The sequence below is a fragment of the Gambusia affinis genome, linkage group LG20 (assembly GCF_019740435.1).
Source record: "Gambusia affinis linkage group LG20, SWU_Gaff_1.0, whole genome shotgun sequence".
In the NCBI taxonomy this organism is placed as follows: domain Eukaryota; kingdom Metazoa; phylum Chordata; class Actinopteri; order Cyprinodontiformes; family Poeciliidae; genus Gambusia; species Gambusia affinis.
The window spans coordinates 14,550,668-14,575,813 of NC_057887.1; the positions used below are offsets into that span (position 1 = coordinate 14,550,668).

The 25,146-nt window shown below is 37.4% G+C and overlaps 1 protein-coding gene across 4 annotated transcripts in view; it reads left to right on the forward strand.

The window, feature by feature from the left end:
- The window catches only part of dock1 (dedicator of cytokinesis 1), a 221,114-nt gene that overhangs the window by 192,327 nt on the left and 3,641 nt on the right, over positions 1–25,146 (forward strand). For all 4 annotated transcript variants that reach the window (XM_044103786.1, XM_044103787.1, XM_044103788.1 and 1 more), the window contains 8 exons: positions 898–984; positions 2,678–2,854; positions 4,634–4,717; positions 16,858–16,995; positions 19,301–19,443; positions 20,392–20,590; positions 21,881–22,055; positions 23,459–23,610. In XM_044103786.1, coding sequence (XP_043959721.1) covers positions 898–984; positions 2,678–2,854; positions 4,634–4,717; positions 16,858–16,995; positions 19,301–19,443; positions 20,392–20,590; positions 21,881–22,055; positions 23,459–23,610 — 1,155 coding nt within the window. The remainder of the gene's footprint in view (positions 1–897; positions 985–2,677; positions 2,855–4,633; positions 4,718–16,857; positions 16,996–19,300; positions 19,444–20,391; positions 20,591–21,880; positions 22,056–23,458; positions 23,611–25,146) is intronic.

Sequence of the window (25,146 nt, forward strand, 5' to 3'; positions counted from 1 at the left end):
TGTTTTGGGAAGACAGATATTTATTTTTCAAATAACATTTGACTTTTCAACCAGCTTACTACATGTCAGGCCTAGTCAAGCTGAAAAACAGCAATTTGCTGTCATCAGCAGGTTTATTTTTATTTCTCTTTCCAATTGTTATACTTAAGTGAATCGTGATACACATGCATGTTGCACATTTGGAAAACCTTCCAAATAGATTTGTAACCTGCTGAGCAAGTATTGTCAGTGCCTGCCATAAACTGGAGTCACAATATTAATATCAACTACAGAATGATGATGTAAGCAGTTGTAACTGCTGAACAACTTCAATAGGTAGTTAAATCTTAAACGGCTTTACATACCAACTTTCGACACAGGCACAGAGATCCCTCCAACTTTACTGACTTTTATTACATTAGGATAATGTGATGACGAGAAACTGCTAAAATCAACCTTCTATTTGAATAAATGTTTCTAGTTTAAATTAAATATAATAAAAGTTATTGTATCATAGAATGTATTATTTCATAATAGAAATGACTGGTGTCACAATTTGTGGCACCTCTGGAAATTTCTCCTAAGTGAAGCCATCTGAATCGCTTTTGGTTTTATACATTTTATTTTGTAGGTAATCCTCATGAGATCAGGATCCAGCTAAAAGCGATGAAATATATCTTCAAATCTTACCGGGAGGGAATTTCAATAGTTTTTGTGTAACATTATGCCTACTGCTTGACACAACTTAGACTTTGATCTATGTTTTTGTAATGTATCTTCTGTCCTAAATAAGTGCAATCTTTTAAAAACGTTGCACATTTTTCTGCTTCGAATGTCATAGAGACATATATTTTGACGCAAAAACAGCGCCAAGTTCATTTTCATCTGAAATTACTCTTGTCATTCTGTTTTCAACAGAACATGTGGCTTGAGAGGACCACGTACACGACGGCATATAAACTTCCTGGCATCCTGCGCTGGTTTGAAGTCAACTCCGTCTCCACGGTAAGTATGAAGGAGCCTTCATGTCAAGCAGGCCTCCTAATCAGATAAGGGTCCGCTTGAAGGCAACTAATATGATTAATCTACATAAGCAGTATTGACAAGCGCCTGTACACCGGCACGCTACTCTTCGAACTTTACAACAAGGCATGCTTTCTCTTTATTCACATTGATTTGCCAAGCCCTCCTGTTTCCACTGAAAACAACCACGCAGCACAAATACTGCTGGAGGACAGTTCAGACCTTCCGTCACTGTTGATTTTCTGTAGAATTACCTGGATTGCTGTGTTGAGAATCCTTTGGTAATAAGGTCAGGCTGGAATCCGTGGCTGAACCACATGGAGACGTTCTGAAATTTAGCTCATTTCACTCCCTTTCCATGATTTGAAATGCTGCTTGCGTGTCCCAGATTTTGGGCTTAGCTGTTGTCTGGAGAGTGGAGAAATTAGTTCATCAACATAATTTGGAGAGGAGGTCGCTGTGTCAATTGGAGCAAAGACACCCACTGTATCTTTTTTTTTTTTTTATCTCCTTACTTTGTCCCAATGCAAAGCCACTACTTAGTTTGATTAGCCTGGCGGAAGTATTCTGCTATCAATTACCCTTTTATTATTGCCTCTTTCGACTGCCATAGAAACAGACACACTCAGTATAAGTAGGTTTCTTTTCATCTCTACTTTTCTTCTGGTAGCTATTTATTTATGATCCATCTTAAATGTTACCTTGTCACTTCTGTTATTTTCTTAAATTTATTAAATTATAAAGTCAAACAAATTTAGTAAGTTGAATACGCTTCATTTAATTACTTGTGTCCAAATAAAGCAGTTTATTTAAACTGGAGATGCATTCTCTTTTTTTCAGTGTATCTTTAAATTTCCAAACCTGAATGCTTTGATCCGGTGGTTCTTATATTGAAAAACCGACCGCAGCTAAATCCATCTAGAAATTCGAGTCTTGTCTCCACAAATGAGAAACTTGTAGGAACCGTGTGTTGAGGTGTCACTCTTCATCCATCATCAGAATGACTCAGAGCAGACATCTCCTCCTTCAGGCTGGCCTGAAACTTGCTGTAAGTAGCAGCTTGCCCCCCATATGAGCTGAGGATAGGCCGGGTCCCCAAGGTCAGACTCTTCTATTTAAAGCTTAATGACGAGGCTGAGATTCACCAGGCCTAATCCTTCCATCTGACACTTCTTTTTATCATGGTGACCTGAGACATAACAGCGCAGATTGGAGATTTGTCTTTGCTTGCCTTGGCTGGAGTCTAAATCTGACATTTGTTCAACAAGCCCCTCATCTGTCCTCTAAACCCTTACTTAGAGGGAGGTGTTTATTTATTTTTATTTTACTGGGATTGTTCTTACAGGGCGCTACATATATTTTAGCTGGAATTTGCTTTCACACTGTGATGGATTTATAGCAGTTCTTCTAAATATTCCTTTTTTTTCTTGAGTTTTGCAACCATGTTAGCTCAGTTATTTTTTTCAGTACTATCAGGATTTGTGAAATAATTTATGAGTGCAAATAAACTGAATTTGTTTCTGTACTTTGAATGAATAACTTGATTTATGCTGATACCTGTCACATTTTCTGAACACAGGGTAACAGTGAATTGTTTAGATGTGTAAATAATCCAAAACAGATAAATATGTGCTCATCATTCCTGATATCCCTGTTTACGTGCTCTACTGCACAGGAGGAGATCAGCCCTCTGGAGAATGCCTTGGAAACGATGCAGCTGGCCAATGAGAAGATCAGCAGCATGGTGCAAAGGCATCTCAGTGATCCCAACCTTCCCATCAATCCTCTCTCTATGTTGTTGAATGGAATTGTGGATCCTGCTGTCATGGGAGGTTTTGCTAACTATGAGAAGGTGGCTAACATTTTAATTTTTTTGTTTTCTTATTTTTGTTGTCAATCTACAGACATTAGTTTTCCTTATTCTCTGTGTCTTGGATTATTTTTATTTAACTTGCTAGTCCAGAAGACCTTTTCTGATTCCTTATCATTATAAGCAGCACAGATTTACCAACTCTACTTAAGCAAGATTTAGAAGGAAAAGCTGGTTATTCCAAAAAAAAACAACCGTATAAGCAGCTGTTATATAAATTTATTTGAAATTTAAATCAATTACAGGATTTTAGAGACAGTGTTTTGTTTTTGTTTTTTTCAGGATTAATCCAGCTCCTCATCATAGACGCTCAGTGAGGTTTTTTTTTTTCCTTACAGTGCGCAAACTAAAAGTTATAAGATATTTGCATTAAACTAACTTGAACATTTGAGAGGCTGCAGCCTTTGGTCAGTTTTGACGTTTGTTACCTTACTATTTTCACAATGTTAAAATTAAGACAATATTTGTATTTTTATTCAGTTTAATTTTTCATTGGATTGGTACCATAACACTGTACACACTTGTCATCTCATTGTGACTGTAAAAATGTTTAGAATTGTTTTATATTTTCAAATATAATTGCCAAACTAAAGTTTAAATGCCTATTATTTGAATAATAACCATTTGTTAATAAGGTAAATACTTTGTTGAGATACAAAATCTCCTTTTCAAGACGGACCTTGAAAAAAGCATAATAAATAAATAAGCTGAGAATATCGAGAATTTTTTTCAATTAAAGTAATTTTACGAAAGTTTAGTGCTTTTGAGTCAATGCAGCATTTGCAGTATTGTCATATGAATCCTCATTTTAGAGGAATCTTTCAGAGCAAAACTTTGCATATTTCTTTTGGAGTTGAATTTATGGGGCATTTACAAAGATCAGGGCACATCAAACATTAGAGGGTGCTAGAGGCAAGCAGCTAGTATCTCTCATAAATTATTTTAAAAAGCAATTAGAAACTTCATTTTAGACGGTAGAAAACTTTAAACCACAAGACAAAGATTAACATTCCGTGTTTTCTCTTAAAAGTTAACAGAATGATTTGGGTAGTTGGATCTTTGTTGATTAAGCTGCTAGACTGTGTTGGGATTTAACGTTAATGCCTCCTTAAGCGCTTATGAAAGCAGTTCTCTTTGCCTCAGATTCAGCAACACATTGGTACAAATTAAGTACTAGTTCTGGTTAAGCACTGGAGCCAGTTTGGTGGAAAAACCACCTTACATGTGTTTCAGTCTTTCTTGTTACCAATTTTCTAATTTTCTTGCACTTGTGAAAATCCTCATTGTTATTCTCCTACAATTACTATCTTTGAAGATTACTTTCCTTGAAATAATTCAACTTTTTTGGTCATCAAAATCTCATTTCCTATGGAGTCCACCTTGTGACCTGTGTGATAAACAGTCATTTTCTTTGAGTTACTTTTGATAGAAAAACTTACAGATAACTTATTTGTTCCCCAGTGCTCATCCTAACCTGTGATAGATTTATACTGGTCTCATGAAAGTCATTGTTTGAGTCTAAAGCAAAGTGATGGGAATTCTTTGCCCTCTGGTCACTCTTTTATTTCCGTGAAATATTGCAGGTGGTGGAGAACAGACTGAAATCTAGATTAAATTTATTTTTATTTTAGTAGTGCTTGCCTTGTCTAGTCAGATTTTACTCCCCTCTGTTTCTATATACGTCATAAACTTTCAGACATCTCAGCCTCCCTCTGAACCTTTCCTTACCTTCTTAACAGAGTCTCTCGTCCCCTTTCTCAGGCCTTCTTTAATGACAAGTATATGCAGGAGCACCCAGAGGACCATGAGAAGATAGAAAAACTGAAAGACCTCATAGCCTGGCAGGTGAGACTAAAGCTGTCGGAGACGCTCTCTGTTGTTTTCTTCCTTTTGTTTGCTGCAGTGTTTTCTCTTGGATGTCGTAGTTCAAGAAAAACAGCCATGATCGCCTTGTCACAAGTTGTTTACTTTGAAAAGATGATTCATTCTGTGTTTATTATTATGGTGTCACCTGTACTGAGCAGAGGGCTACCTGGCCTACAGGCAGCAAAACGTTGGAGGAGCAGGAGAGCCATGATGATGCACATCCAATGCCCGTTGATCTTTTTATCATAACTAAGCCTTAATTTACTCTAATCTGTTCAAGAAGTATCTACACTGATTCCCAGGAGCTCAAATGTCTCTAGTACACAGGTGTCAAACTCCAGTCCAGGAGGGCCACTGCCCCGCAACTTTGAGATGTGCCTCTGCTGCACCACACCTGAATAGTATAATTAGGTCATTTGCAAGGCTCTGGAGAACTGATCTACACAAGGAGGTAATTAAGCCACTTTATTCAAGTGTTTTGTACCTTTGGCACATCTAAAAACTGCAGGACAGCGGCCCTTAAGGACTGGGGGTTGACACCCCTCCTCTAATAGGTCTCTGTTTTATTTTTTTATGAATATCGCTTCAGAGATTGAGCACCCTTAGTTGAACAACCGAAGCCTTTGCATGTATCACATTGTGTGTTTTCCTATGTGAAAACCCTCTGCTATTGTTGGGAAGCATAAATGCTTTCAAAAACCTCGCTAAAGTGCTTTTATTACAAATGGAGGCAGACTGGAAGCTCACAAGTGAAAATTTAATTTCTAAAAATCTGGTAAGTGCTTTGTTTGGAATGTCTGATGGCTGTGGCTGAAATGAGAAAGGTAAATTGTGTTAACCACTTTATATAAGATAATGGCAAAGAATTGTGATGAAGCAAACTTTCAGAAAATGTTTGGAGGTGCCTGGAATATCTGAAAGGTCTCACTGATCCATTTCCTCGTTGTAAACCTCCACTTAGAAGTTTACATATGGGCATGAATTATTTTTTTTATTTTTTTTTGGTTCAAACTTGCTTATTTCAACTGAATTTTTACCAGAACTGAATAATTTATACACCATGCAACTTCACCAATAAGTTACACAGTTAATTAGAAATGCTCTAATCCACATGGTTTAAATTAGAAATTAATGTGATTTTCATTTTTCATATTTTTTAAGCAATCAATCAAACTTAGAACACGTTCCAGACAGACATGACACACATAACAGTCATTGGACATGACCAAAGTAAGTAAACAAAAATATCTAAAATAGATCATCAGATCATCTCGTTTTGGTGGCTGTACTACAAGATCAAAATGTTTTGGATAAAAAGTTTTTAAAAAACAAGTAACGATGCAGTCAAATAGGTAATTTACTGATACGCAATTCTTGCTAAGATTGTTAAAAAAAACTCCCCTCTGGTTTATAGGAAGGTTTTTCACAGATGAGGGATAGAATAGAAAAAAGATGCCTTTTTCTATGAAGTTTAGATCTAACTCTAGGTATAACACGAGACCTTTCCCAGAAGAATTAATTGCATTAGCAGTTGTTACTGCAGTTCTGGATAAGCATTGGTTGATCAAGCTTTCTTAAATCTCTGGAATGACTCGGATCTAAAATAAAGTTTGTGCTTTTTCTGAAACTTGCTAAGGGACATCAGTGATGGTGTTTGTTTGGATTTTAGCATTCAGGTTTTTTAAAACACCATGTAAAGTGTTAGGTGTATAATCAAAACATTGTTTTATAAACAGCTCAAAATCTCAAACTCATGACATCAATGTCCACGATGAGCGTATGTACACTTATGGCCAAAACTGAGCTTTTTAAGAAAACACACTTTACAATGAAACTCAGCAGCTTGTCTGTGCTAAATTGTGGTTTAATACACTCTTGGTTGTCTTTTTATCTGCACCAACTTGGGATTTAAAAATGCTGCCCTGTAAGCTTTGCTTTGCATCTTTTATTGCTCTTGCTTCGCTGTTGAGCTCTAAACTGTGGGTCACTTTAATATTCAGAAAATCATAGTTCCCTGGTTTATGGTTCACCCAGGAATTAAGCACATATACAAGAGGTATGTCTGTCGCTTCCTATTGTTGGCTGCAGGGGGAAATAATTATATTTTCGATCGCTGTTCCTGTCGTAGTTCCTGGAAAATAGGTCAGCTTTAGGCTTCACAACTCTGGGAGGAATGAAACTCTTGAGATGTGCTATTTTGTGGTGGTGAACCCTTTTTTCTTCACAGGAAAGTATGATTCATACAGAAATACCCATGTCTGCTTCACTCTTTCTGCACTGATGTCTTTGAAGCTCCATGTCCTTTTGAATTTTTTTTAATTTACTTTATGCAGCTTACTAGTTGTAAAACTTTTTCTTATAATGACTGTTTACCATTTTTGTGGAGTTTTCCATTTTTACTTTAACTTGGAAAAATAGAGGAAATCCCCAAACTAGTTAAAGTTTACAAAGTAGCATTGGATAACCTATAAATCGCAAGAACCTCTATTTTATAATTTGTACGAAGTGTAAACATCAAAGTTCATTAAATGTGTGAATTTCAGTCTGGAAAAAGATTTTACCATTCCAGAGGGTTTTTTTTTTAGATTTATTTATTTATTTAGGTTTTTTTTTAGAAGCAAAGGCATGCTTACTTTGTTTTGAATAACTTTGTTTGACTTTTTTTCCTGAACTCGGCTCAGATGTCAAAACTTCAAAGTCTTCATCAGTCAGGTTTATATTTTTTAGCCTTAAATCAGGTGAAAACCTGGTATTAGAAGTTGTTTTTTCATCTTAGCCTCTTTCTCTGCTTGCTATCTTTGATGTATTAATAAAATACAGCATACTGCTATGAAATACTTGAGCAAAGTTCTAGTTGTCTTTTTTTGAGTTAGAAAAGATTTATTATCCATCTAATCATCCATACTTGGGGATGCACAATGGTACAGTAGGTAGCACTGTTGCCGTGCAGCAAGAAGGTTTTGACTTAGAATCCGAACCTGGTATCTTTATACATGGAAATTGTCCTTCTAAATGAAGGAGGAAGTGAACACGGAGAGAAGCATCCGTGTGACATTGGCATTGTGCTCATCTAGTAATTAGAGAAGAAATGAGGGTTTAGAAACCGGTGAATTAAGTTCTGGGATAAGCTGTGAAAAGGCACTGGGTGTTTTGCTGGTGTTCATAAAGAGTGGATGTCAAAATGACTGGCTAAGGCTAACAACTTTTAAATGAAATGTTTGTCATGCACAGTAATGAAAGTAACCACTAAATTACACACATAACTAACATCCAAGCATCAGCTGTCAATTCACAAACACAAAAGCAGATCCCTTTCTGAACTGTAACAGTTGTTTTTCCCAGAAAGCTTTCTTTTGACAGGGGCTTTTACTCCAGCTTTTGGTGCCTTCATCTCATAAAAGCTAGCCTGGGTGCTTATTAGTCTGCCTGACTCACCAGTAACTGCGTGGACCTTTTGGCCGTCATGAAAGGTCTTAATATGTCATCTCAGCCCAGCTCTAAGCGAGCGTGCAGCGTCTCAGCTCGCCAGGCTGTTGATCAGAAGGCTGTGTGGTGAGGCAAACAGGGACGGAGTGACAGGGATCAGTTTGGCACAGACTCTGCTGATATTAAACAGCAGTGACATTCCCTTCTTACTTGTCAGCTGCTAATGTTGGTATGTTGTTCTTCATGAACTGATCAGGGGGAGGCGGGGGAGTGTGCCCACACACCCCCTGAAAGCATTTTGAGAAATATATGTCCCTAGTCTATAGAGATACACAACCAAGAGCTTTAAGTAGTTATGCATATCCTTCAGAACTTATTTACATTTTTCCTTCTACAGCTTTGTCGTTGTTTTCGGTAAACTGTCACAACACCCAGCTATATTATGCTACGTTTAAAGAAACCCTTTATGCTAATTTCTAGATATACTCTCCTTGTTCCGAGGCTGCAGATGTAGCTTTCCAGCTTACTTTTATATCTGCATTTACATATGCATCAGTGTATTCTTTGCCTAAAGTTTTGTGTCCAACACTTTACGCCAACCTCTACCAATTAGTTTAAGCTCCTGGTTGCTCTCACTCCATTGGAGGTTCCAAAGACAGTTTTCAAACTACTGAAACATTATTTATTTACTATGCATCAAATCTTCAAACATAAATCCAATCTGTAACCTCTAAAGCAGCAAAGGCTGCAATCTTATTAATGTTTGGGTAAGTTCGAGATTTGTCTGCTTGAACGATTCTAATGACATGTGACTGAGATTTTATTGCTCACACCTATTGAGAATCCTGTAATAATGACAAAAGATGACTCTTGACCATCAGTCAAATGTGTCCCACCCTCAACAGCCAGATTAAGAAATCTTATTTTAAAATAGGAAAGAAAAAAGAAAAAACCTTAAGAGCATACTCTTAATTTAAAGGTGTCACTTTATTAGTTTTGAAGAAAGCAGAATTATTTTATGATACGCTGACTAAAACATTCTGGTTTTAAGAATAAATCAAAAGTTTAAAATTAATTAGTTTGATTATTTTTTTAAAAATTAAGAAAATATTAATATAAGCATATTAGATATGACTTCAGTAAAATAAATCTTGTACGCCAATACATATCTGTTTGTTTAAGTATTTGCTGTAGACTGTAATTGTTGTAGGCTGAAAGGATCTCGTAGAGTGGTTCTGTCATGTTCCTCATTTTATGAGTACAAAGAAGTCTTCTTCTTTGTACAATCATCTCCAGAGGTTTCAGAGCAGTCCCCTCCGAGTAGAACCTGCCTTCTGTTTCAAGTTGTTGGGCTTTTTAAAGTCACTAATTCTGCTGCTACTGCCCCAACAGATGACAGCAGAAGAGAAGAGAACCTGTTTAGAGCAGTCTGAAGCATCTCATTATTCAAATCTTTGAACCAAAGATCAGACACAAGAACATAATTTATAGTATGTGACGGATAAAAGGAAATATAAATTATAGCCTTTCAAGTTCCCATTAAAAAAAATATTTGTTTTTCTTACTTTACCCTATTTATGCACGTCGTCTGTGTACTAGTCTAAAGAAAATATACTTTGATCATTTGCTTCATTTTGCTGGCCAAAGTAAGAAAATACATCAAATGTTTTTCAGGTTTACAATTAAGTGAAAAAATATAAACCAAATTAAATTACAATTATTAATTTATATTGATGTAAAAATATAAAATTGAAGTTCAAATGTTTATAATTGGCTAGTAGGCTGTTAAATAAGATAATGTACATCAACTACATATCCTTATGCGTTGTATGAAAGCGGTTGCAGTGATTGGTTGGGAGAGTGGAGGCTAGCTTTTGTTGATTGCTTAAAAAAATCCTGGTAATCAACTCAGTAACTAAAAAGATATTTTAACCTTGAGTTCAACTCCTTCCAGCAGCCTTTACCGGTACATTCTGTGAAGCTCATCGCTGTCTTGTGCTGGCCAGAAAACATTCGGCAGCCTCAGCCTGTCTGACCTTGTTAACAGGCTGTCTGTAGTATATTTTTTTTACCAGATAAAGTGACTGTTTGCTACAGGTTTTAACACCTGTAAGTATTTTCCAAACTTTAACAAGAAGAATACTCAGGTTTGTGTCCTCCTTGACAGTTTTATCTCATTTTATTGTAGTGGAAATGTTATTCTGAGGTCTTAAAACTTACATGATTATTTTTATGTGTTTGGGCTTTTCCCTCAATGAAATTATTGTTTACCTCTCTCTCAACCTAAGTTCTTTTTATCAGTGTCTAATTTGTTCTTTTATCAAAAAATGTATGGTGCAAAAACAATAGTGTTGCGGAGAGTGTGTCCACTATATGTGATAAGGAGCTCAATAAGTAGTGTGTGTGTTGTGTGTGGATGAAGGACATGTATGACAACAGTCCTCCGGTCAGAAGGGGGCGCTGCATGCTTTAACACATTCTTTGGAGCGACTCAGAGACGGCGTGTGGTAGAGAGAGTGAGGGAGACTGCGACTGGAGCAGTGGCATTCAGTGAAAGTCTGTGTGGCCTGTAATTGCTAAACCCAAAGCTATTAAATTTACCTTTTCTGCGCCTCAGTGCCACCATATGTTTTATGTTCTTCACCCCTGGTACGGGCAGGTGAGGGAGACCTACTTCGGCCCTGGAGGAAATATGTCCCTTGTCTTTTCGGACTACGGTCAGTTGACAGAAGCAGGAATGGTTAACAATAGCTTGGTTTTAAAAGTGCAGCATGATTTCTCTGCTGCTTAATAATTTTTACATTTTGCTTCATAAAAGATATCTGATGTCACATAAAGTGATGAGAAAATTTCTGTCCATTCTTGGTCCTTTTATTGTGTTTAAAGTGCATATAATTCACAACCATTTGTTGCTATTCAGATGAACTTGACTAACTGACCATCAGTAGACCTGACCACTTCAATAAAGGAAGACGATTTGATCGTTCACTGGTTATGAGATCTAACAAACACCTTAAACCACCAGCATTTGTTGTTGCCCATAAACCTGGGGAGAGTTGGAAGGCCATTTGAAGCTTGTCATTCTGCACTAAGTCAGTAATAAAAAAGCTTTACAACACTTTACCAGTCTTTCAGAAGTTGCTGCCTTAACTTATTCACTACAAGTACAAACCATCCAATGCTTATAGAAATTACGCTTCCCCCTCAAATTCTCCTTTAAGATTCTATAGGACTAAGTTAGTACGCTACACCCATCAACCACTTTGAGAACACAATTGGTCTAAATGCACTGAGGTGCTGACGTGATGTTTGCTTGTTCACAACTGAGGTATCCACAAGTAAAGACAACTTGTGGATTGGAATGGATAAAGCTGATTTAGGTTACTTACTAGGTGTGGTGTGGTTTTAGGTGGCAAAGAGGAGGATTTAGGAGTTTTAGAAACTGCTCTTCTGGAATTTTTATTCACAGCCGTCTCTCAGGTTGACAGATATTATTCCAAACAAGGGGAAATAATCAAACCAGTATCAGTTCTGTGGATCAACAGTGACTTGTTGAATTCAGAGAATAACAGGTATGCTGGGACAAAATGTTAGGAAGGCAACAACAGCTCAAATAAGTACTTGTTATAACCAAGGAATTCAAATTGCCATCTCTGAAAGCACATCATTTCTTAAAGCAGACAGAAGAGGCCACAATAGCAGAAGACCATGTCTGTTATCTAAGTGCAGGAAACTGAGGTTTTATAAGGTGAGATTTCATGGATGCTGAACTGATAAATCTTCAGCAGCTGTGTAATGTTATCCAGTCAATATGGACCATAATCTCTGTGTTTTCAATGTTTTCAACACCTTATTAAATCTAAGTAGATTTAAGGTAGTCCTGTAGGCGAAAGGTCTGTCCAGTCCAGTACTCGCATGCTGGACCAGAAGCAGTTAGCAGTGAGGGTGTGTTAAACTTTATGACGGTACATATGGGAAAAACTGAAAAAGTCGTCTTTATTTAGAAGGACCACCATGTTGAAACATTTTCTCTTTCACAGATGATGAGACTCAAACTTAGCTTTCAAACTTTGCCTATTGATGAACCCTAATATTTGGCATACAATGTCCTTTTAGACAGATAAGATACAAATAGACATCCTCTGAAAACTACACATAGCGCATTATTCTAAACCCCTCATACCTAATATCTACCAATCATTGAATTGTAAGGTCTACTTAACCACTGTCTACACAGAGACAAACACGATAAATTTTCACAAATGATTAAAAAAAGGTGCACCCACACAATAGAATGTTGCACCACAGAAAGCGTTATAGTAGATATGTGAGGCCAATCAGTGCATCTCCAAATCTGTTACAGAATGAGGTAAAAAAAAAAAAAAAAAAACACAGAACAGCACCAAGTTTGTTATTCGTGAAAGTGAAGCAGAATATATGGAACTACGACGTCATTGTTTCGAAAACACCGCTCGCTTGTACACACTGAAATATGAAACCTGCGTTTTGAAATGTAGTCACTGCAGTCGCCATTTTCAAAAAGTATTGTTTCTGGTCTCCCAAAACTGTGGATTCATGTGGACGCACAGCCTAAACAAAATACCTTTGGATTCACTTAATCTTGGCTCTATGTGGATTGTGCCATAGTTTTTTTTTTCCCCCCAAACTCTAACATAGAACTAATTTCAAAAAGTACACAAAAAAATGTAAGTTTTCCCCATGACTACTTTGCAAGTTATGGAAACTTGCTTTTTTCCAAGGCCGGTTGACATATGGACTTGAGGAGTCTTAAAGTTTTTACGTTTAATTGAATTAAACATGCTTGTGTATCTTGGCCCTGAGCCTCAGTGTCGTACACAAAGAGTTTAGCAGCGTACAGCCACCAAGCAGAACTCTGTTGCCATGCCACCTCTCAGTCGCGCTCAATCATTTTAAGGTCTATAAAAAGATGTGGGTATCCTGGGAGACATGAATCTTGCCTCAGCTTTCACTCACTGTTTTTTTTTTTCTCCTGTCATTGCTTTTTCGTCTCACAACTCTTCGTCCTTCTGCCTCTTCTCCCAATTCTACACCCCCTTCACTGCAGTTTCCTTTCCTTCACCTTTTTCCGTCTCAGGCTCCTCTCCTTTATTGTCTTCAAAATGCCCGAGCAGTGATGATGATGAAGGTGCACAATATCAGGGGAAATCTGTGCACAGTGTGTGTTGCCTTGTCTCATTTATCTTCCTGTGCCTAGCTTTGGTTTAGTGGAGCGCAGCATAGCTACGTTCATTGGCTTTCAGTGACTGTGATACCTGCGCTGAATGTTTCCTATCACAGGATGATTAGTGCAGCATGTTACATAGGGGGAAGAAAGAAGTCCTGATTATACATATGTATTAATTTACCAACTTTACAATGAAAATCTGCTGCAAGCTTTGACATGAAAAGTTAACCTGAGTAAACGCAAAAGGCCTTAAGTATTCAAACCAATCTGACCTTATGGAAATATAAGAAATAGCTTTTTACTCTTTTTATGTGTGGTTTTTTAGTTAACCTTTTTTCTGAAATTCTAATTAGTAACCCTTGACTTTTTGTTTCCTTGGTGCATAATTATGAGGCAGCACAGAGTACCTTTTCTGTTCTCCACAAGGCTATACAAAGATCAGACCTTGAACCTTGCAGAGTGAGCAGGGAGTAAGAAAAATCCCCAAAGCTCCCTGTTACAGAAATGCAGTGCAGTGGCATTTCAGGGTCACCAAGTCTCCATAACAATCATTAGCAATATGAACAAAAGCATTTAGGTATAAATGGAGCTTTTTCCCACAATCTGTCCACCTCATAAACAACTTACCAACTTTAGCTTTTCTTTAAATACAGTGTTCTTTTCGCCAAATTCTGTTCTCATTTTGCCGCTTTCTACTTCCATTTCCTAGCTGTAAACAAACTATCTCATACAAGTATAATTATGATATGGTAAATCAGTTTTATGTTTGTTTTCCATGTAGCTATTCATCCTTTTTTACAGTAATCGGACTGGAAATGGGCAAAGACTACAAGGATGGTAATTAAATGCCAAAAAGTGAGGAATAATGCCTTCTCTCGATCGCTAGCCCCCAAATCAATTTTTTTTTAATTATTATTATTTTAGTTGGATATTTCCATGAATTATGGAAATAAAAATGTCTTTAAAATTGAACATTCATAAAATATTACAAAACAAAACCCCTCATTCAAAGAAACAATGTCTGAGTAACAGCCCGATGATATGTATATTACTTATTTGTCATCATATGACTACATTTCTTCACATCTGAGTAGATCATTTAAAATCATCCAGGTAAGAATTGGTCTGTATGACAAAAAATGGTGAGTTATCATCTTGACAAAACCATTTTGTACCTGCAGATTGATTTTTCTGATCTGTGGCTTTGACCATCGCAGTATTGCTGAATTCATGCAAGTAGTGGTAGTGACAGTGATCAAGAAAAGTCCCTAGCTTGTGCAAGTGTGGTTGACGCTTTTTGATTCTGGTTTAAAAATCTTTTTTTTTTTTTCCCAATTTTACTTCTTTGAAGTAAAATTCAAAGAAGTAAATTTTACTTCTTTTAAGTAAAATTTTCCAGATGTAATCCTGGGTTTTCAGGATTACCTGAAAATCCGGTTTGTGTTCTACATCACAAACTGGTTTGATAAAGGTTTGGGGTTGTGATTCTTTACCATGAGTTCAAATAAAGGTATCTGGCAAAATGCTAAAATATACTAAAACCCTGGATTGGAAAAGTCTCTGAGATCGTTACAAAACGTTGCGTCACAAAACTATAAAGGTGCCGTTTCCCAGCTGAGTGGAGCCAGTTCCTTCCATCGTCTGCTGTGAAAGGGCAGTTTGCCCTCAGAACAAAGATCTGACCCCAGGGATTTTCAGCTTAAGACATACACAGAGCTTATTCTGTACTGTCCTACTTTGTGGATGTTTCACACACTGAGTACTTCTTCCATTTGCTACCAGTTCGAATGAATTTCTTCACCATAGAAGATGGTGTACAAGATGTACTCTTCATCTACAGACTGTGATTAGCTATTTAAAGTTTAGAGACTGTTTAAATCAGATTCTTGTCGTAGGAGGAATTTTAAGTATGAGGGGTTTTTTTTTCTTTCTTATTTGTGACAATACGTCTCATTTTACCCAGCCAAGCAAAAAGAATTACTCATATGCTGCTCAGCAGCTGAGGAATGCTGCTTCCTCCTCTCTCTAGATTTAGTCAGCAAAGCTTGCTGACACTGACTGTGCCACCGGGGGTTTCCTAATTACCAGTTTTCTGCAGTTTCAGTCTCTCCTTCGCTCCCCTTTTTACCTGCAATGCTGCCGCTCCGTGCTAAGGTTTTGTTGCTCACTGGCTTCCCACATTCTGAGAGGCAGCAGTGAAGTTGAAAGGCTGCACTGCGTCATTGTTTGCGTCAGCGGCGGAGAAGTAAACATCCATCACATCTTGTACATGCCTGTAGATGTAGTCTGTCTAAACTTTTGCATTTGCTATTCTTCTTATGTACTTGTGTAAGGAGGTGTTCTCTGGCAGGAAGGGGGGAGTTGTGCGCCATGGCAACAGCTTCTGCTGAAGTTCAGTGGCAATGCCTTTCGTTAAAAATATCAAGCTGGGGTACGTCCGTTGATCAGGCAATGAGAATATCTAGTGTTTTGTGAAAGTATTAACATCCCTTGAACTCTTTTATGTTTTTTTTTACTTCACAATCATAAACTTTTATTTATTTTACTTAAAGTTTACTTGTTTAAAACAGTATGTAGCTGGAAATTCAAAGAAAAGTAATGCATGGTTTAGGATTTTGTTTTTTAAATAACTTCTAAAAGTGATATATTTATTTGTATCCAGTCCTTAGGAGTCGATACTTACAAAAACTCTTCGCTGTAATTACAGCAGCAACTCTTTTGACACTTGAGGCTGGTTAAATGTTTAAAGTCATTGAACTCCTGGAAGGTGAACATTCAGGCTCACAACTTTTGCAGGTTTTCTTCTTGGAAAACCCAGCTTCACTGTCCTCGCTGAAGAGGAACAGGCGGTGATGTACAGTGTTGGTTTGCCTGTACACACTGTTGTACATGTTGACCGAAAGGAATTTCTAATGGCTTTCTGTCAAGACTTGCTTTCTTCTGTAATGTCAGTTCACATGGATGGTTAGTTTGTAGTTATGTCATACTGTTTCCATTCTAAGATGGTGGATGTGAGATGTTCAAAGCATGTCGGAATAGATGGGCCTGAATACAATGAAACTCTTCAGTTTTCAGATGTTCATTTGTAAAACATTTTAGAGAAGATGTAGCACTAGCCTTCCAACTCACATTTATGAACTACTAAGAGTTGGTCTATCACAAATCCTAATAAATTCATCAAAGTTAGTTATTTGTAAAATGACAAAAGAGAGAAAAGTTTAAGGTTTGTTACTGCTTTCTCAATCTACTGTATGTTTGGTAAGAAGGTGATCTTTTGTAACAAATATAGATTGTCATGGCAACAAGTCTAGCTGTACTCTACCAGTGCTGGGCTTATTTACAAGGCAAAGAATGAAAATCTTTTAGGAAGACAACAATGAGTTCCTCTCATGAATGAATTGAATAAATAGTGTACATGGGACATGTTTCTTATGTTTGTAACATTTAATGTTGAAGGATAATTATGTTGTTGTTTTCTCTTCACCAGATCCCACATCTTGCTGAAGGTGTTCGCATTCATGGTGAAAAGGTTACCGAGGCACTGAGGCCCTTTCACGATCGCATGGAGGCTTGCTTCAAACAGCTGCGAGAGAAGGTGGAGAAACAGTATGGCGTTAGGAGTCTGGTAAGACCGTTTTTTATTCTGTCCTTGATTTCATTCCTTTCATGAATAACAATTTGCTCCTCAGTGTGCTAGTTTTCGCTCCTTTCATGTCAACTGTTAGATTGAAAATATTGAAAAAGTTTTAAAGTTCATATTGGAAAGACTTAAAAGTCAAAGCAGGAAAAGATTAAAGTAGTTCACACTGAGCAGGTTATAGCTTGTAAACTTGAGCAAAATGTGATGCAATAAGTGACTTTTTTGTACCACAAGTAAAGGTTAAAACCAGTGATTTCCCAGCAAAGCAAATGAGTTTTACAATTACTTTGGCTTGGATTATTTTTTTACCTATAGAAATTAAATCCTTATTAAATCAAGGTATCTTTGTCTGATATTAAAATTAGCTTGGATTTATTTTTTTTTTGGCATTTCCTATCTTTGCCATTTCAGCTTTAGCATATTGAGAACATGATTGCCTGCATGTGCCAGGTCAAATTTGCTCTACAAAAATCATATTTTAAGATGGTATCCTAATTGTGTGATTGATTTTATTAAATCCAGAGTGCATCCAGCATTAAAGTAGTCAGGCTAAATTGGTGTAATACTAACCTGTTTTTGTATGACCTTCAACCATTTGTTAAACAGTTTGATGTCAAAAAAAATAAAGAAACAAGTTGCTGTCAAGCCAATAGTTTTTCTCTGTATGTCCAAGGTTAAATCAGCAAAATGATATCAAACCTGATTCTGCACACTCTGGTTTCTGCTTTAAAAGAACTGGCTGCAGTTGAGTTTTTTTGTTTTCTAAAAATGTACAATGAATCATGAACGGGAGAATGGGGTAACAAAGATCAAGGCATATTGAAAAAATCTTTATGGATACAGATTCCTCTTGCCGATCTTTTAACACATCGTAAGTAGAATAAAACAAAGGTTTTGCTGAAATTTTTCCACAAAAAAGTTTTACAGAAATCCACATTAAAATCCAGATGTCAATATATATATTTTATATATCCCTCTATCCCTCTGCACTGTGAATCAAATAGGGATTTTGCAACCATATAATGAAGCAGTCCAACAATTGTAAGACTAAGTAACCAGTCTGTGATGGTATTTTACACCAGCTGGTAAAATTTTAATCACAAAACTTGACAAGCACATAATTTAGATTTTCCTTTTCAGTAAAGAGTTTTATATCCCACCTATGCCTTTTTTTGTTATTTGCTGATGTCAGCTGTCTGAAGCAGGTTGCTGCTGTGGGACCGCTTCCCACTTCTTCTTTTTTACGGCTCTAATTGTTGCTCGGCCAAGCACTTCCTTCTATCCTGCCAAAGGTAAAGAGTTGCTCCCCACGTTAAAAGGTAAGGGCAGCAACCTTTCAAATGAGGAAAAAAGCCATCACTTCCCAGAAATTGATAAGGCCACTCTAATAGATGTGTGGCTGTCTGTCACGAAACTCTTTTAAAGGCTTTGGGTTTAACTATTCTACTCACAAATTCCAGATAAAATTGAATGCCTCAAAAGTTTTTACTCTTCCCTGCCTTCGGGCAATGATGTTGCTGCTGTTGAAAAAGAAATAAACCATCAAATTTATCGTTTGTTTGTTTGATGAACCAACTATATTGAATAGCCTTAATAGGATGTTTTGGTACCAAAAAGAAACTTTTTCTCCATATTGATGTGCAAACCAGTGCCTAAACTACAACTTGTGAGTTAGCTATGTAGCCAATTAGCTGCACTCACTATAATATATTAAGTTATTTTGATAACTTAATATATCTCACCATAATAAAAAAAATATTTTCAACTACCTACCTACCTAGCTTACCAGTGCTAACTGTAGTAAAACAGTGATGTCTGACTTTAGAACTCCAACCATAAAGGGGACGTGGACATCCCCCCTTCCATAAAGATGTCCCTCTTTAAAAATATATTTGTAAACACAATTTTATTTATTTTAGTTAATGTCATAAAATAAATAAGAATTTACCTATGCAGATTAATTGATAGATCATGAATCCCTTCTTACCCTCCTAAGCAGGTAAGGGGGGTAGGAATACTGGAGATTTTTTATAACCCTGATAATCAATGGATAATTATTTCAGCAGTGGAAGTAAATTTTGCTGTTCTATTTTTCTTCAAAGTAGTAGTATTTTTTTTTATTTAGAGCCAACTTATACTAGTTCCAGTTGAACTCATGTTTTGACAATAAGTGTAGCCTTGTGAGATTAATTATGCAGACAAGTGATTTGACTGCAACACATCTAAGAACTTAAATAATTTCAAAACATTTATAATAAATCTTGTTTTGTTTTCTCCTCTGCGGCGATAGCCGTCAGGTGACGAACGACGCGGCCCTCGTCCTCCCTCCATGGTGCGCTCCTTCACTATGCCCTCCTCTCAGAGGCCGCTGTCCGTTGCTTCAGTCACCTCTATCTCCTCTGACAACTCCCCGTCCAGGCCTGGATCTGATGGGTAATCCATTGTTTGCTATTTCTCCGGACGTAAATGATCATTAAATTTGACTTTTCTGTGTTTAGCAGATAATGGTTGTTTGTTAGATCTAACAACCACCTTGCATTGTACCAGTGCAATTTTTAGGTTTGTTCAACTTCTGTATTTTGCTAATAGTACTGAATGTTCATCATAAACAGGTGCAGCAGTTAAACTCAAAAAGAGAAGCTCATTTGTAGATTGATTACACTTGGTGAAATGTGTTTACAGATGTATTTTACTGCACTTTGGAAGCCCAAACTGCAGTTTGTCATAACATAATACAAAGCTAAAAAATGTCCTTTGAGACAGAAATCAACACAAACATGGAGAACTACTGGCTTGATTTTTGTCCAGGAGTCGGTCAGTGATTGCCTCCACACAGGATAAAACTTCTCAATTGTCACTCCTAAAAATGGTTACATATTATCCAGTGGCTGTTTGAGAACAATGGTGTCCTCATGGCAGTTGAATGGTTAAGAAACAAAAGGTCTCTCCTGAAGCTGGCACTAATATGCTGTATCCAAGCATATTAGTGGAAAATTGAGTAGAAGAAAAAAGTATGGCATATGCCAAGGAGGCACAGTAAAAGCAAGAGCAAAATGTGGACATTTCATAATACCACTGCTGTGCTATATCCTTCTGATGCAGTAATCCTTGCAAAAGGAGCTCCACCCATGTTCTGTGTGCAAACACTGTGCAGTACCTTTCATCAGACAAACATTTCTGTTTTAAAAATATTTTTTATACTATGAATTCTTTAACATATATGTTTCTGAACATCTGATTTTAGTGTTTTTGTGAGCTCATCACTTGTTGAGGAGTTTTGTTGATATTCTAATTTGCTCACCTGCCCTGGCTGTATGCTAACAGAATACAACATGCAGTCATTCACGATCACAATCTGTTTGGTCATTTTCTTTCCTTCAGCTTTGCCTTGGAGCCCCTTCTGCCAAAGAAGCTGCACACAAAGTCTCAGGACAAATTGGACCGAGACGAACAAGAAAGGGACCGCAAAGAGAGGAAGAAGGAGAAGAGGAACAGCAAGCACCAAGAGAGTTTCGATAAAGAACTCAAGACAGCAGAGATTCAGCTGCAACAACCAGAAGCTGTCATACTCTCAGAGACGGTAATGTTTATTATGTTTTCTTATGTGTATTTTTTCTGAGTTTGTTAATTTTCTATAATTTGACTCTTTTTTTTTTACATTTCCCAGAATTATTTAGTCATCCTTTCTCCCTCTATGATAAATGTACAGTTAAAAAATGGATTCTTAGCTGTATTTGTCTTTTTTTCTACCCTTTCCATCTCCTCTATTCACATTTCACCTCACCACTGCTCTGTCCATTACAGCAAAGAGGTGTGAATGTACTCTTTATGTCCAGAGCGGTTACTCCCAGGCTAACAGCACAGAGCTAAGAGAAGATAATGTAGCCTTTTTATGCCTAAAGGGTCAAGAACAGACCATTGATAAATGTTTGTATAGTTGCTTTATCGGAACTGATATTTAACGCAGTCATCAACATAGTTCATCCTGTTTGTGTACAAAATTACATGCTGCGTTTCCCAGTGTCTCCCTCATGGCCGGGTGTTTGAATTTCACCAATTATGAAGTTATTTGTTAATGTCGCCTGCAGTGCAGAGTAGCCCCAAGGACATTTCTTTTCATATTCAAATTCGAGCCACAATAAAGTCGGGAAAACGCGCTCATGCATGCAGATAATTATTAGTAACCACAAATAACACCCTCCAACCCAACAAGCACATTTATCTAAATGGGTTGTTCCTCTAGGATTACAAATAGTTGTTTTAATATGTGTGAGGAATGACACAACAACTCCAGGGGAGATGGGAAGCCACATTCCTGCAGTGATATTTCATCAGAGTCCAGGAAAATGTGCTTTAAGTGCTGCTTTATTGACCTGAATGAATTTGGTTCTTCAGTTTTTGTCGTGTTCTGTGTTTTTCTGTGTATTTATTTCTAGTTTCCTGTGTGTCTGAGTCTCTGTGTTGTCCTGTCTCCCCGTGATTAGTCCCCAGGTGTATCTCGTTCCCTGATTTCCTCTTGTGTATTTAGCGTCACCTGTGTGTGTCTGTGGTCGTCGGGTCCTACGTCAGTGTACGTCTTGTTCCGTACGTCTTGCTACGTCAGTGTACGTCTGGTTACGTCCGTTTACGTCAATGTACGTCCGTGTTCGTCCGTATTCACCTGTTGCTACCTGTTGTGAGCATTAGCCTTCCGCTCAGCAGTGCTGCCAGGTTTGTGGACTGTTTCCTGCATATTTATATTAAAACTCCTCATCACCGCACACCTGGGTCTACTGCGTTTGCCTCACCGCCACCAACACACCGCTTCATGACAGTTTTAGCGCTTAGTAAAGACTTAATCTTTTATTTTTCTCCACCTTTGACCTGACAGATCAGCCCCCTGCGGCCTCAAAGACCAAAAAGTCAAGTTCTCAACCAGATGGCTGGGGATCGCCGTCTTTCTGTCTCACCAGGACCTCCTTCTTCCACCACTTCCAACTCCTTACCTGGTCCCCCACCCATTGCACCGAGGAATAAATCCACCTTTAGCCTGAACGCTGTTTCAAGTAAGAGCAGTTTTCACTCTGTTCTTTTGATCTTCTCCGCGGTTTAAGCAGTACTTTCCCCCCCCCCTCACTTGTTTCTGAAAGCTATGTCTGTCAAGATAAGAATGAAAAAAGCTTTTGTCACTGTTTACAAAAATCCTGAAACTTTCTGTGGTTTTTAAATTCTGCATTACTAAGCTTACTTTCCTTGAAGAGCAAAGTCGAAGTTGCAAATACTGATCATAGACCAGAATGTAAAAATAATGGCAACAACTCAATATGCACAACAAATTAAAATAGTTATGTTAATATGACGCAAAATTCAAATAATTCATGCATAATATCAGAAATGTATTTACAACAACTTTAATAAGTTTAGAGGGTAAACACACACATCTCAGTGTAACTGTAGTTAAAGAAATTAATCAGAAATTATTTTATTGTTTGTGGTGAATTTAGTTTGTAGCTACTGGGCTGTGAAATTTTTATGTTTTGACTGTTAATTAAAACTTGTCCACATTTTGCTCTTACTCATTTGCTCCATTTTAACTCTTAAAGCTGCTGTCAAAATCCAACTACCGGTAACTGTCATTTAGTTGGATTTTGGTTGCAAAATATGATTTTTTTAATTTTTTTTTATTGCAATGCTTTACATGAAAAAAAGAATTTGATGTCCTTAAAGACGGTATCACTAATATCCCAATGTCTAAGCTTAGTTCAGCCTGAAATAAAATGAGTTTATAATTAAAACATGTTTTTTATCAGTGTGTGAGAAATTTAATTATAGAAAAAAAACTGTTTTATTAAAGAAAAAGAATTGGCTTTACTGACTGTTTTTTAGATGATTAGTTAGTTTTCGCAGAAATTAAGAACTGTTTTAGCTCTGTATTTTATAGGTTATTTAATTTTGGTGTATTCTAATGATGTGAACGTTTGAACGTGTGTGTGAATGGGTGGATGACTGATGGTGGTGTAAATCCCTTTGGAGTCTTCTCACTTGATGAAACTCTATACAAGTGCAAGACATTAATCATTTTTTTTGAATGCGTCATTAATATATTGTTGCCTTTAATTTAAAGAAATCTTTGTGTTTCACAGCTTCCAATTTGTGAACAAAGAATCTATATTTTGCATTAAGTCCACCTTAAATGTGATGGTGCTTGAAAACGTCCCTAACGTTAGTGTAACCTGGAACTAATTATTCTACACTAAGCACAGATTAATTAACACATAGTATTGTTAAAACCTCACATTTTGTGGACTCAGTATTCTGCATCTTGTTGTCGGGGGAGCTGGATGCATTGTAACACCCCAAGCAGTTGGTCTTAGTCTTTTGATGTCTTTTGGCTGAGAGCCCTGATCTTACAGAGACCCTCATGAATTTTGTTGACGAATGTTTGCTGATGTTGGCCTTTTGCTCACAGGTCTGGAGTTGAACGGCATGGGCTGCACTGACAAGGGGGAGACCCCTCCTCCTCTGCCGTTGAAAGGCAGCACAGGAGATTACGGCAACCTGCTAGATAATCAAGACTTGACAAGTCCCTCGACGCCTCCTCCGCCCCCACCGCATCAAAGAGTAGGTGTTTTAATTAGGGCCCAGTGTAACTCCCTGATGATGCATGGCACTTGGACTGAAACAAGCGTCCGATACTCACACTTGACATTTAGTTCAACCTCCGCCGTAATTCCTTTATCCTCCACCCCACCGTTCATCTGTTCTTACATGTCCACATGCAGGTTTTCGCAGTTTAATTTAGGGGTTTTTCCTCAGGTTTTCTGCAATTTGTGCCACAGAAGAGTATAGGCATCAGTCAGTTAGCTGCTTGTCTGTCCTGCCGTTATTTATGCTGGTCCTGCCAGAAGGCCTGGTGCTCAGCCGTGATTGATTGGATGATTACTTTACCTCTCCCATTCATCAGAAGCTCTCCAGCTGTTAATCAGTGACTCATCTCTCCACACTTGCTGACTTCTACTCAAGCCGTCTTCTCGCCTGGCCTGGCATGGACTGGCTGTTAACTAATCTTATTTATCCAGTGTCACGGCCTGTGGACAGGTTGTAAAACTGAGCACTGGCACACAATGTGGCAGAAGACTGACACTAACGCAGCGAGAGCACATGTTCTGAGAGGTTAGTGACTGCCCTTCTTCATTTCCAGGCTTTTATGGAGGGAGAGGTGTGGCTATCGAGGAGTATCACTCCTCATCTGTTGTTAAAGGCAACAGACCTGCTTAACCAGCTGAGACATTTTCTATTTAGACTGAATTTAAAAAAAAATACCTTCAACATATCTAATATATTCGGAACAAAATCCACTCCTGTAAATAATTTTTTGCTCTTTATTCAGTTGTAGGACGTACAGCAACCAACTAATTGGCTTTTGCAGTTACAGCAATACACTTGCCTAAAAAATTCTGCAGAAATATATTTTTTTTATTATTACTTTTGTCATTATCCCAATAAAAACACCACACAATATCATAATATGTAGATGTGAGACTTTGCTAGAGCAGGAACAGGGAACCTAATCAGAGTTGAGGGGAAGATGGCTGCAGGGCCCAGATGCTTGAATGGGTTGGTTTTGACCTAAATAGATTCAGTAATTAGAATATCTCAAAGTCCAGATATAAATCCAGCTTAAACTATGTGGTGATGAGTAAAGCACATTGAGACATACCCCAAAAGACTCCACCAATAAGTATTGACACAGGACTTCTGAATATAAATACATTAAACGCTTCAAAAAATTGAAAACTTTCGAAAACTCTGCTTTTGTTTGGTTTGTTACATAAAATCCAAATAAATTCCAAGAAAGTTTGTTGTATCTTGTCCAGGTCGAATTATGAAGTGGGATTAAATTTTAGCCTTTCAAATCTAATGTATGTCTTAAGTTATTACTATGGCGCATTCATGTGTCAGCACAAATCAAAAACTAACTCTAACAGCTTAGGTCTGATGACATGTGTCAGAACATGCTCTACAACTTGTCAATCTGCTGCAAATCAACAGTAGTGTCTTGGGACCCCGGTAGTGTTATGTACTGTAATCTCTCCACAAGAAAGCAGCCGCTCCCAGCTGCATTCTTGTCTCTTCACACAGTCTGACACAACAACC